The sequence below is a fragment of the Ostrea edulis genome, chromosome 4 (genome assembly GCF_947568905.1).
Source record: "Ostrea edulis chromosome 4, xbOstEdul1.1, whole genome shotgun sequence".
Lineage (NCBI taxonomy): Eukaryota > Metazoa > Mollusca > Bivalvia > Ostreida > Ostreidae > Ostrea > Ostrea edulis.
The window spans coordinates 57,454,293-57,468,221 of NC_079167.1; the positions used below are offsets into that span (position 1 = coordinate 57,454,293).

Sequence of the window (13,929 nt, forward strand, 5' to 3'; positions counted from 1 at the left end):
ATCACCAAAGACTACGAAGATATTGTCAATGAGGAACTCCAGTATATCTTTTATTTCAACTTCAGAGAACTTGTGCATGGAATCAGAGTGGTTTTTGGGATGACCGATCACTAGATATGAATATTTCCATTTTTGTTGAAGAAGCAACTGTCTATGATGTCAAAAAAGTCTAGCCTATAATTTATCATGAGGAATGGTCATGTAAAGTGTTGAAAAGTCATACGTTTTGATGTTGTTGATTTGAGAAAAGTTTTGCGACTTTAAGTTTACTAAAAGTTCTTTAGAATTTTTTTAGAATCCACATTTGATTTACATCCAAGATCTGTGCCAAGTTTGGTTCAAATTGGCCCAGTGGTTCTGGAGAAGATGATGAGAATGTGAAAAGTTTATGCTGCTGACGATGCCCACAGACAACGGACAAATTATGATCAGAAAGCTCACTTGAGCCTTCGGCTAGGTGAGCTAAAAAGTCTGAAAAACAAACGGTCACACTATTTTTTGAAGTCCAAGGGCTGTAACTCAACAAAAAAATCACAAAATAAAAACTTGATCTTAACATGTTATGGCAAAGCAATGTACCAAATATCAAATGAATATCTGCATGTATAAGAAAAAAAAGTCCGAAAAACTGATAATTCATGCTATTTTTCTAAGTCCAAGGGCCATGACTTAGTGAAAAATCAATGGACCGAGATGAAATTCAAACTTGATCTGTAACTTGTTATGGCAAAGCAATGTAACAAATAGCAAGCAAAACAACAAAAAATTCCGGATTAAAAATGATAATTCATGATATTTTCAAAGTCCAAGGGTCATAACTTAGTAAAAAAAATCAATGAACCAAGACGAAATTCGAACTTCATCTGCAACTTGTTATGGCAAAGAAATGTACCAAACATGAAATAAATATCAGCAATAACAGAGAAACAAAGTGTGGAAAACTGATTTGCAGGACTGACAGACAGACAGACGGATGGAGTGCAAACCCAAAGTTCCCTTCGATTTCATCAGAGGATGACAGGCTCTCAAATGACAATGAACAATTCTGAAAATTTTCTTCATACATCACTTAATTAAAAAAAAAGATAATTATAATCAACTTTGCAAAGAACAACAAATTAAAATAAATAATGTAGAAAAAGACAAAAATATGAACTGTGCTCAATGTTAGTAAAATACACTCTTCATATTCATCTTAAAGATAAGTTATGTAAAAATTACCATCTTCTTTCAGCTCTTGAAGTTGAACAAGTGTACTTTTTTGTCTATTTTTGAAGTCGCATCTGCCTTCAGCATCTGTATTCAGTTCTCCATATTTGACACTATAAAAAAATAGAAAAATAAAGCATCTGATGCACGAGTAGCAGATAGATAATAAGTGAAATGCAATGAAGCATGAACATTTCATAGATTTTAAGTTTCAAACTGGAAACCACTGTTAAGATACTTTTTCTCCTACATGGCCTATGAAATGTAAAACCTGTTTTTGACTGTTAACATAGAGGATTATGCTTTAATAATTTTAGTGCAAACAGAACATACATATTCATTGACTGTTTTGAAAAGATTTTATGTAAGAAACATGAAGCAAAATTATAATTGATATTCTCTGCAAGCACTCTGCACATGAGGATCATCAAATGACTAGTCGAAGAAAATAAATTCACAGAAAACCAACAACTTACCTTTTTGCATCAACTTCAAATCCTACTACTCGGAAGTCCGTACTGTTAAAAATATACAAAAATACAAAGTACACATTGACAAATCTCTCAAAACATGCAAATAGAAGCTGCCTATTTATACAGACGATTGATTGCAATTGATAACTTATAAAATGTACATAAATGTATATGGTAAGACAGGTGTCTTAAATAAGATACTAACACATTTTGTACTTACTTATCATCAGTGTGGTATTTGAGCTGCATCTTTAAGTGGTTATTGAGATAGACCTAAAAACAAACAATTCATCACAGATTGCTAAGAGTAGACTGTCTATAGTCAATGAGTGGTATCTTCAATCACTGATTTGGAAACAATGGTACCACACTATTACAAATACAGTTCAAAGGAATTCGACATGAAAAATATTGGTTTTTCATAATTCATTACATACATAATCATAATACAACATGTATTACTCAAAAGATAAAACATGCAAATTCCAATATAGATTTTGTATGATAACATTATACTGTCAGAGATTTATTGCTTATAGTGGGGGGAAAAAATAATGCACATCATATGATCTCTTCAAATTTTCTAATTATCCTTCGAACATGTTCATATTTATAGGTTTTTAACTCAGAACAATATTGGAGAATATGTCTGCACTAGGTGGTACAGTGGATCAAGCTTGCAAGGTCTGCTTTTACTCAATGACTGAGTGCAGGCATATTTCCCGATATTCAGTCACCAACCTTTTTAGATTGTGTTGATTAATCAATACTTATCAGACATAACTAATCAGCATGCTCTGACACATGTAATGTCTATATGGGCATTCACATGTAACCTCTGAACTCAAGATTTGCTGGGACTCAACCTTTTCAAAATCAATGAGTAAAGTACATGTCTTCATCCTGTAATCACCCTCTCAGGAAGCTTCCATCAATCATTTATTCCAAGGCCAAGAGTACATCTCATTAAATATTTTTTTCACTCAAAGAAATGAATTTCATCTCTTCACAGTTCAGAAGGATTTCATTATAACCCTATTTGTTGAAACCATCACTTTCATTAAAGAAATATAAAGAGATTAAGTCATGACCCAACATTATCTAATAATAAGTCATGTCTGAGAATATTCAATCTCGTATCAAGTCCACTGTACTCAGGGCTCGTGCTGCTCATCGCATTTGTCGCATTTTGCGATTTTTCAGGAAAAAATGCGACAGAAATTCCGGAAATGCGACATGGACATTTCATATTTTAGAAATCACGGCGCCATCTTGATTTTCAGCTGTGGGTGCAGAATGTGGATACCCTGTCGCATGGGAACAATAGACTTAGGGGTGTTTTGTTTATTTAGCAGTTTACACAAGACAAAAGGTTGATACTCAGTGTGCAGGTAGGTGTGAATGAAATGAACTTTACATGTGCGAGTTGTCTACACATCGTAATGAAAATAGAAATAAAGTATTCTCAGGGATTTTCCACCCTGTTGTAGGGGTCCGAAATTCGGCCCCATTCCCAATGCAAAATAGTAATATTTTTTCCCAATTTGTGTACAAAATTTCCCAATTAAAGTCAAATAAAAAATTGTCTTGTTTTGCAATATTGTCTTGGGGAAAGTGGAATGATTCAAAGAAAGAGTTATTAAATGAAAAAATATATTTATTGGTTTGACACAAATTGTGGACCAGAGGCCCGAGACCACCAAAAGTTCAGAAGGTCTACCTGAAATTTTCGTCCGAAGTGCAGTATATTAACTAGATTGTTCATTTTCTTTGTTACATAATTCTATTGTCTTCAAATTTTCTCCATAAAAATAATTCAGCAGCACTACCATCATAGTTCATTATATAAAACACTCTAGAAATATCTGCAACTGTTCGATAAATCCGAATTTCCTCCATTTTTCTCTTTGATTATTACGTGCTATATTGTTGCTTCACTTATTATACCCACTTCCTTAACCTATCTGAGAGTTATTAGGTAAATATCATATATATTTAGAATGTATCTTCAGTGTACTTTGTGTGAAAATAATTTTTTTTAATCTTTGAAGCAGCACATTGGTTGGAGAGTCTAATCACCAGAAATGATGATATTGTATGCTGCATTGTATAAAGCAGCATTAGTTCAAATTTAGCTTACTTTTATCATTAATATTAACATAATATACATTTAGAGATATATTTACTTTACAAAATGATTTTATTGGATGTGAAAATATAACTTCCCAAGCCTGGTGCTTTTCTTACTGATTGAACAAGTGTATTGGCATAGATAGTATCACAGAGAGTTTCATGATGAACTAGATCATGATTTAAAAAATAATTTATATATGGTTGGGCTGTTTATGTCAATTAAGAGTAATACAATATGTATTGCAACTCCATGATTAAATCTAAATTTAACACAACTTTTATTTTATTTCCTTACTTTTAATATTTCCATTGATTTTTTTTTCTATTGAAAAAAATTTCATCTAGTATTCAAAAGTATAAATACACAATATTATTAGCCATGATGCAAGTAAAATGGGGAAAATGCTGTCTATTTTCTCTTCCTGACATTTTTGAAGAACCATCTGAGAACTAGAAGCTAGGGTCACATGGAAATTTGAAAGCTGGTGTTCCGTCAGTCCATCCACCATTGAAAAATAGTTTTAAGTGTCATTTAACCCTGATTGCAATGAAAAAGACTGTTAAGATAAGAAAAACTTCCATGGATGAAGAGAAAATGTTCATCTTTTTATTGAAAAAAGGCGTATTTTAAGAAATATGTTGTAAAACTGTGAATTTTTAAAATTCCCAATTTGGACAAAACGCCGTTAAAATTCCCAATTTTAAAGTCCCAGGCCCCATTCCCCAAATGGTGTGGAAAATCCCTGATTCTGTGTAGCTTACTGGGGAGCTACCTGTTTTAGACTGGGAGGAATAAAAAGTGTGTGATTATGCACACAAGCTAGTTAATGGAAGATACTTCCGTGTCAATAAAAACATATAAAGTGTTGGGGAAAATGATATGAACATTTTTAAGAATCATGAAAAAAATACATCAACCAAATTCAGGAATTAGTTATTGTTTTCAAAACCCTTTTAAAATTTGAACTGACATAAACTTTTTCAACTACATAGATTTAAGTAATAAATGTACAATTCATGTATATGGATGAATGAACTATTGAACCAGTATCAGTACATACACAGTTATAGCATCCTGTGTAGTAGTGCTCAAAAGTTGGAAGAAATGTTCAGCTACATTGTACATTTTCTAATCCATTTGACGGTAGTATAGTTTATAAATGGGAGAATGTTGGGAAAATTGCATAATTCTTTAGGTCTTTGGTTTGATCTATATGGAAAATGGCCATGAGGAAAAGCAAAATTGTAGGTTTTTCTGAAATTGCTATGCTCTCATCTTTTGACTTAAATTCACATCATCTTAAGCCATTTAAAATTTATTTCAGACTTCCTGAGTTCCCTTCTCCACAACATGATGTCATTCTGGATTTCAAGATGAAAACAGGATTCTTCAGTAAATTCTTTGAAGAATGTGATGTTGTGAAACTATGATGATGTGATATGTAATTACAGTAATTAATCTTCAATAACTTTGTCATCAGTGACTTTTTATAGACTGCAATTTTAATGTTAATGATGAGTATTATATGTCATTTACACTACTAACATGATTAATAAACATAGAAATTCATTTATTGTCTTTATTCAATGTAGCCAGTTATAGGCTATGAAATACTCCTATTTTTTTTTTCTGGTATGAAATAGAATTTAATCAACTAATTAGCCAAAAACAATATTTAAAAATAAAACCATGATTGTGCTGCAATGTCATCTAGACTGACTGATAAGCAATCTGTTGAAATGCAATTTTCACAATATCATAATAGTGATTTATGATAAAAGCTGAACAAAGCTATGTTCTAAGAATAATCAGAGACATACATGTATATATGATATATTGTATATGCCCTCTTGAATAATATACATGAAATATAGATCTACAGTAAACAGTATGAGTCGATGCACGCGCGTCAGGTTGCGACACAAAATTTTGGTCCAGTGTGAGCCCTGGTACTGCTAAGTATAATTAATCTAGCTGTAACCAGTTTTTCATAATTTCTCACCTTTCCGTCTTTTACAAATCCAAGCTTGTAACCATGTTCATATTGGACCTCATTTGAATCCATCAATTTGAACTGTGTAGCACATGGTAAATTATCCACAATTCTGCAATAAGAAATATCATGAAAAATGGTTATGAACAATGTATATCTATGTCTTTATCATATCTTATGATCAGATAAAAAAGATGCAGTGCAACTTGGATGTATTCACATCATCAAAACATTTACAAGGTAATAAACGTTGAAAGGACTAAAAATTATATTCAACTCACAAGTGGACATAATAGTTCTTTCTAATTCTTTCTGCCATGAGCTTTGATTCCTTTGCTGTCAGTTTAATTTTATCACAGAGAACTTTACATTCCATATTTGTGGCCATTCTTATCTGAAAATTAAATATAGTGTCAGTCAAATGCTTGTACAAAATGCATAGTTAGTTGTTTAATGGCGCAGCTACAAAAAACAAACCTCGTATGGAGTATTCACTATTCTGTCACCCCTCAACACTTCACCTGAAAAGAAATAATAAAATGGCTATTAATAATCAAGTTTTTTAAAGAACTCGGACAAATTTTAAATCTAAAACACAAGGTAAACAGTTGTCAAGCTAAAATTATAAAATGAAACTTGAATTGTATCGAAGTATGTTGGGAAAAATTTTTCTAAGGTGAAAAAATTATTTATCCCAATTTAGTGAGGCAAATAAAATCCTTGTATGAATGTAATCCTCTTCATCTTTTTATTCATGTATTTACTGACAAAAATATATCCAGGAAAGTTTATTGCTGAATAGCTGTGTGTATATATCCAGTATCTGTACATAAACAGATACTATTGTCATCTGACTACACACAAATTTATACCAGTCGCGGTAGCTCAGTGGTTAGAGCGCTTACTTTGGAACTGGGAAGTCGTGAGTTCGAGCCCTGCTTGTGCCATGGCCACATTAAACCTAAGACGTTAAAAATAGGTAGTGAATGCTCCTTCACCAAACGCTCAGCATTTAAAAGTGAGAATCAAGGGTCTTTCGGATATGACCTCAAAAACGGAGGTCCCATGTTGCGGCAGGCGTTGGTACGATAAAGAACCCTCACTGCTACAGCCCTGAGCGCTAAGCGTAGGTATAAATTTGTGGTACTTCACCTATACCTGGTGACGTCTCAATATGAGTGAAAAATTCTCGACGAGACATAAAAACAATAAATGCACTTACAAGATATAATAAATGCAAAGACTGAAATGATACACCCACTATTTATTAATGATTTGCTATTTGTTGGATGTTTCTAATCACAGCAATGCATTGAACCAAACCAAAATTAGCAAAAATATATAGATAGTAGAACATTACTCTACACTAGAAAAAATTAACAAAATCGATGTACATTGTTCAATAAATGAACCTTTTAAAAAATAGCAATTTCAATTACTTTCCGATTTCAAGTGCTTTCCACCACAACTATCATAAAATATATTTACAAACAAGATGTGCCTTTGCAATACTGATGCCCCTGATTGGCAGCAAGTAATTCTGGTATTAAATGAAAGGTCTTGTCTCAAGAAATATACATGTGATATATGAAAGCCTTTGCACTAACCATTCAAAGTTATGGCCAAGGTAAAAGTTTTTCAAAAACCGGTCAAACCCAAAGGTCATGAGGTCAAAACTTTTGGTACTTGAAGTAAGGTCTTGTTAAAAGGAATACACATGTGAAATATGAAAGCCCATCACCAACCATTCAAAAGTTATGGCCAAGGTTAAAGTTTTTCAAAAGCTGTTAAACCTGAGGTAAAGGTCACAAGGTAAAAACTTTGGTACCAAAAGAAAGGTCTTGTCACTAGAAATATGAAAGTCTTGGCATAATCCATTCAAAAGTTATGGCCGAGGTTGAAGTTTTTGCAAGATATGATTACAGGGGCATAAAAACATTTTCACAGCATGTGTGTTAATTGTTTTAAATTTTGATTCACTGACAAAGCATGTCAACAATGAAAGACTTATTGACAATTCTAAGCGTGGATTTATTAAGATTTGATACAATCCGTGTGACACACTTGTTCTTTGCCTCCTACACTCAGGCTGACAATAAAAGAAAATTTGTTTGATGTACTCCCACTGACCAATCAAAATCACCCCAAGCCGATCATTTTTTTTTCAATACAGGGGTGCATTTTACAAAAGAACTTACGACTTATGACCAACTTTACATATTGGAATTCTCCCGCTTATTCTAAGATAATTCACCCCAATGTAAAATAGTGAAGAAATAATGTTAAAAAATAAGTTTCAGAACGTTTTAATCCTTCATTCAAACTAATAATTGTGTAATACAATTTAAGACTTGTGACTTTGTCGTAAGTTCTTTTGTAAAACGGGCCCCAGTACTTTGAAGTTTTTTTTGTTTTTTTTTCATTTCCAGGAAAATACTGATCATCTGTATTAGTTTTAAACTTTAGGTTTCCTGTCTCAGTGAAGAATATATTTTGAAGCAAGTGACATTGCTTTGGAAATCAAGCCTTAGATTACAGAAAGTGATCGTAACTCTGTTGGAGAATTCTTCAGACAGTTGACAACTTTATTGTTGGATAAATATAGAGCATTAATAATTAATACTGCCTGTTAATTAAACAAACAACTCAAACTGTGAATTCTTTAAAATAGATACAGATGCCAAGCGTTGCTGAAAGACTTCTGGCCATGAATGAACGCATTTACAGTTATGCTTTCTTTATCCGTGACAAATACAAAATGTCCTGTGAAAATTTCAGAAGAAGGTGCAAGGTTTAGGAATATTATGAATACAATGAATGCTGTAAATTCTTTATCAATAAATATGAAATCGGTCTGGATGTTACATGTTTAATGAAAACATTAGAAAATTTGTAAATCTGATTTTCATGACTTGAATCAATGTGTTGCATCATTCACAACAAAATAAACAAAAACAAACAAAAAGTGCCTACCCATCTTGAAAAATATAGATTGGAGTACATCAAACAACAAAATTCTTAATAATGGCCTCACATCATTGTAAAAACTTACACACATACCAAGATTTTCCACTTTGTATTTTTTCCCATCTTTTGGCTCACAGAATCTAAGAGAATAATATTCATATGGTAGCTGTGTCCTGATGCTGGTCATCTTCACAGCCTGAAATGTAAATGTCAAGTATATTACTAAAACATAGGCAGAACAATTAAAATCCTTATATGAAATGCTACAATGATTAGCTTCATACCAATACTATACAACTATATGTATGATTGTTCATCAAATCATAAATGTCAAACATTCAGATCATTTGCTATATTTTATAACACAAATTATCTTCCAAAAAACGTTCATAGCACTTGCTATTACATGTACAGTATCTTCAAAACTTCAAACCATATGGAATTCTCAAGGTGCAATGGAACACTAGATACAATTGTATCTTTGTATTTTCATTATTACAGGTGCTTCATAACCTGGTCTCACTCACCTTGACCTCTACAAGATCATTTTTCTTAAACTCTTTTGGTGCTACTCCTGGAACATAGAATCCAGAACACAGACTTGGAACCGACAGGAACCAAAGTATTCCAAAAATCATGTTCTGTAATAAAAGCCACAAAAATGTCAGATATATATTGATTAATTTCAATGAACTTCAGAGATACAGGCACTCGACAATGTTGCATACTTAAAAACAACCGCACTGCTGATAAGTACAACTTATACGTGTTATAGGGCATGAGAAAAATCATCCAAAAGAAAATCCACTCATGTCAGGATAATACCAATGATCACTTTAATATTATAAACAAAATCACTCAATCTCATTTCTCTCCCACCATGATGAAGAATGCAGGTACATGTACAAGAAACTTTTCGGTCATACCCTGTATTTGTTATGGCAAGCAAACAGAACAAGACAAAAAATATCAATTTCCTCCTATGGTTCACTCTGTGCACTACAGCTGGCTAAACAAGTGTAAAATAGTATGCAGAGTTTTCAGTTTTGGTTGTCAATTGTTGTAGAAGATTTCTAACTAAGTATTGACTATGGCTATTACATTCCAGTGATTTTTTAAAACCCATTTTGGGTCCACATATTAGCCCTTCCCCCTCCCAAAAATTACTAATTTCCCCCCAATTTAACTTGCACTTTTCCCAATATTTCCCAATAATAAAAACTGGCAAAAACGTATTTGTTAAAAAATGAGTTCGATGTGAATAGTTTACGTACAATGTGACAAAGATGTATCAATTCTAGGTGATTAAGATAGAATAGTTGAAAATTTTAAGAGGATAAAAAAAAAAGAAAGTTGAATATGTAAAATAAAGGAAGAATGACATCAATTGTGTTTCACTACTTGTTTGATATGATATATTTAGCTAAATATTTACAATAATATCGTTTTTTTCTTCCCAATTTGACCAAAATGTTGACAATTTTTCCCCAATTCAAAAGCCACAGGACCCTTATGAAAATTGTTGAAAAACCAAAGGCCATACGGGCCTTTAACCAATCAGAGACTTGTACGGTTGCACCAGTTCCCATTCAAAACTACAATATCCCCTACAGACTACACCAAACAAGCATGGTAGGAATATTACTAAGTATAAATAATTACATCCGGGTAACAAACATTATTGAAGAGCTTGATTAGTTAACATAGGGTTAATATAAACAAGTAAGTAAATTTCACAATATCTGATATCTTGTTCATGAGGGTTAAACATACCCTGTTTTGTGTGTGTGTGAATATAGTAACTAACAATGATGTCATCAACAAATATAATTCCTTTAGGTATGACTGGTTACAGGTAATGCATAATGAATAACCAAGAGGTTTCAAACTCAAATCAATAAAGGACATTAGTGCACATGTTTAAATGATTCATATAATAAATCCTATCTCATAAACATCATAAATCTCTCTGACATCAAAATTGGAAATGACAAGTAAATCTGCACTCAACCAAACAATAAAAAAAAAAAAATGATAGTAGCCAAAAGCAATAATTATAACTAGAAATCAAACAACAAATTGCACTATTGAAACATATATAGAAATCAAATCTGACATGGCTTCGTAAACAGACCAACCTTTACAGAGGTTGTATTTAGTTCAAATGGAGTTCCATTACTATATGTTTGAGATTAAATCCCAGTGTCATAACATATATATAGAGGAAAAATTTAATAGGATTTTTTCTATATCAAAATTATAAGGCGACAAAGAAAAAAACCCAGAGACCTGGAACATGTGTAGAAAATGTTGTCTTGTTAATCAAAGGTTTTCATAGTGGTAGAACTGTAGCTCTCTGGTCGTCCTATTTTTTCTGAGAGAGCTACAGTAATGCAGCTATCATTAATGGTTTCTAACCAAAGTAGTGTACAGAAAAATGAACAAATTCAGGTGATATGCAGTCTATGCGAAAGACACCAGACCGTCGGACCTGACCGATATGCATGCCTCAGGTCTGATGCGTCATTTTTTACACAGGACCGGAATGTCTGATGTCTCAGTATCCGGTTTTGAGCTTAATTATTTTGATGCAGAGTCATTTAAATGTTTGTTATAAATAAAAAATATTGCACAAATCCAAATACATAAATGAATGTGATTAAAACCACAGTCTAAAGTATTATGCGGGAGCGATCCCTGGTAAAAGAAAAGCTGTTAGGCCTACTCAAGAGAAGAATAAGGACTATGAGTCGAAATAACCTGCGAGAAAATTCAATACAGATTGGAACAAGAGGCCCATGGGCCACATCGCTCACCTGAGTCACCTTGGTCCATATCTGAAGACTTTCCATATATATTTGCATGTAAAACCTTGGTCCCTATTATGGCCCACACTACCCTTTGCAAACTTGAATCTACACTATGTCAGAAAGCTTTCATGTAAATGTCAACTTCTTTGGCCCAATGGTTCTTTTAAAGCTTTTTTCTATATTTGTATGTAAAACTTTGATCCCCCCCCCCACTTGTGGCCCCATCCTACCCCCCGGGGACCATGATTTGAACAAACTTGAATCTGCACTATGTCAGAAAGTTTTCTTGTAAATATCAGCTTTTCTGACTCAGTGGTTATTGAGAAAAAGATTTTAACTATATATTTGTATGAAAAACTTTGATCCCCCTTGTGGCCCCATCCTACCCCTGGAGCCCATGATTTGAAGAAACTTGAATCTGCACTACGTCAGAAAGTTTTCATGTAAAAATCAGCTTTTCTGGCTCAGTGGTTATTGAGAAGAAGATTTTTCCTATATATTTGTATGTAAAACTTTGATCCCCTATTGTGGTCCCATCCAACCCCCGGAGCCCATGATTTGAACAAACTTGAATCTGCATTATGTCAGGAAGCTTTCATGTAAATCTCAGCTTTTCTGGCTTAGTGGTTCTTGAGAAGAAGATTTTTAAAGTTTTTCCCTATATATTTGTGTGTAAAACTTTGATCCACCCCTTGGGGCCCCATCTTATCCCCGGGGGCCATGATTTGAACAAACTTGAATCCGCAATATGTCAGAAAGTTTTCATGTAAAAATCAGCTTTTCTGGCTTAGTGGTTCTTGAGAAGAAGATTTTTAAAGTTTTTCCCTATATATTTGTGTGTAAAACTTTGATCCCCCCCTTGGGGCCCCATCTTATCCCCGGGGGCCATGATTTGAACAAACTTGAATCTGCATTATGTCAGGAAGCTTTCATGTAAATCTCAGCTTTTCTGGCTTAGTGGTTCTTGAGAAGAAGATTTTTAAGTTTTTCCCTATATATTTGTGTGCAAAACTTTGATCCCCCCTTGGGGCCCCATCTTATCACCGGGGGCCATGATTTGAACAAACTTGAATCTGCACTATGTCAGAAAGTTTTCATGTAAAAATCAGCTTTTCTGGCTTAGTGGTTCTTGAGAAGAAGATTTTTAAAGATTTTTCCTATATATTTGTATGTAAAACTTTGATCCCCTATTGTGGCCCCATCCAACCCCAGGGGCCCATGATTTGAACAAACTTGAATCTGCATTATGTCAGGAAGCTTTCATGTAAATCTCAGCTTTTCTGGCTTAGTGGTTCTTGAGAAGAAGATTTTTAAAGTTTTTCCCTATATATTTGTATGTAAAACTTTGATCCCCCCTTGTGGCCCCATCCTACCACCGGGGGCCATGATTTGAACAAACTTGAATCTGCAATATGTCAGGAAGCTTTCAGTAAATTTCAGCTCTTCTGGCCCAGTGGTTCTTGAGAAGAAGATTTTTAAATGACCCCACCCTATTTTTGCAATTATCTCCCCTTTGAAAGGGACATGGCCCTTCATTTGAACAAACTTGAAAGCCCTTCACCCAAGGATGCTTTTGGCCAAGTTAGGTTGAAATTGGCCCAGTGGTTCTGGAGAAGAAGTCGAAAATGTGAAAAGTTTACAGACAGACGGACAGACAGACAGACGGACGCCGGACAAAATGTGATCAGAATAGCTCACTTGAACCTTTGGTTCAGGTGAGCTAAAAATGGCTGACCATGGCTTACTTATAGGGAGGAGGTAGGCATGACTTGCACTTTTTGTTCAAAATATGCTGATAAAACCACAACATGTATATTATACCCAAATCCATTGGTTAGTGAACAGCATATATGAGCAAGACCTTGAAGCAGAGGAGGAAAATTGGAAGTCTGTTGAATACTTTGTCAGAGAAGAATAAAATATCAATAATATTACTAGTATAATAAATAAGATTAACTTGGTTCTTCATTTTCACGTGTTTCACTTTTTTACATTAGGTTTTTCAGTCGACAAAATTTGGTTCGGTCCTGTGTGTTCATTGATTACACAGGACCGAATGTCCTGTGTGGTCCAAAAAACTTTCGCATAGACTGGATATGTAGCTATGTATAGGAATATTTTTGAACAGAGATGCTGACAAAGAAAAATACCATGTCTGCATTATTCTCATTTCTCTTAATTTCATGAAAAACTGTTGAAAGAGCATGAGAATTTCTGCATATAGTTAAAATAAATTTTTACTGCCACAGAGGGATGTTCACACCATTGAGGGATCTTGCTTCAGTGGAATTGTGCAATGCTTGATAATGGTTGAACTGTAAAATTTTAATAAGTGTATCAGTG

At 33.6% G+C, this 13,929-nt stretch overlaps 1 protein-coding gene across 3 annotated transcripts in view; it reads right to left on the reverse strand.

The window, feature by feature from the left end:
* The window catches only part of LOC125671206 (transmembrane 9 superfamily member 4-like), a 34,291-nt gene that overhangs the window by 18,061 nt on the left and 2,301 nt on the right, over positions 1-13,929 (reverse strand). For all 3 annotated transcript variants that reach the window (XM_048906738.2, XM_048906739.2, XM_048906740.2), the window contains exons 2-9: positions 9,304-9,417; positions 8,870-8,972; positions 6,287-6,330; positions 6,091-6,203; positions 5,819-5,921; positions 1,903-1,955; positions 1,686-1,727; positions 1,222-1,322 (exon numbers count right to left, since the gene is read on the reverse strand). In XM_048906738.2, the coding sequence (XP_048762695.1) occupies positions 1,222-1,322; positions 1,686-1,727; positions 1,903-1,955; positions 5,819-5,921; positions 6,091-6,203; positions 6,287-6,330; positions 8,870-8,972; positions 9,304-9,417 (673 nt within the window). The remainder of the gene's footprint in view (positions 1-1,221; positions 1,323-1,685; positions 1,728-1,902; positions 1,956-5,818; positions 5,922-6,090; positions 6,204-6,286; positions 6,331-8,869; positions 8,973-9,303; positions 9,418-13,929) is intronic.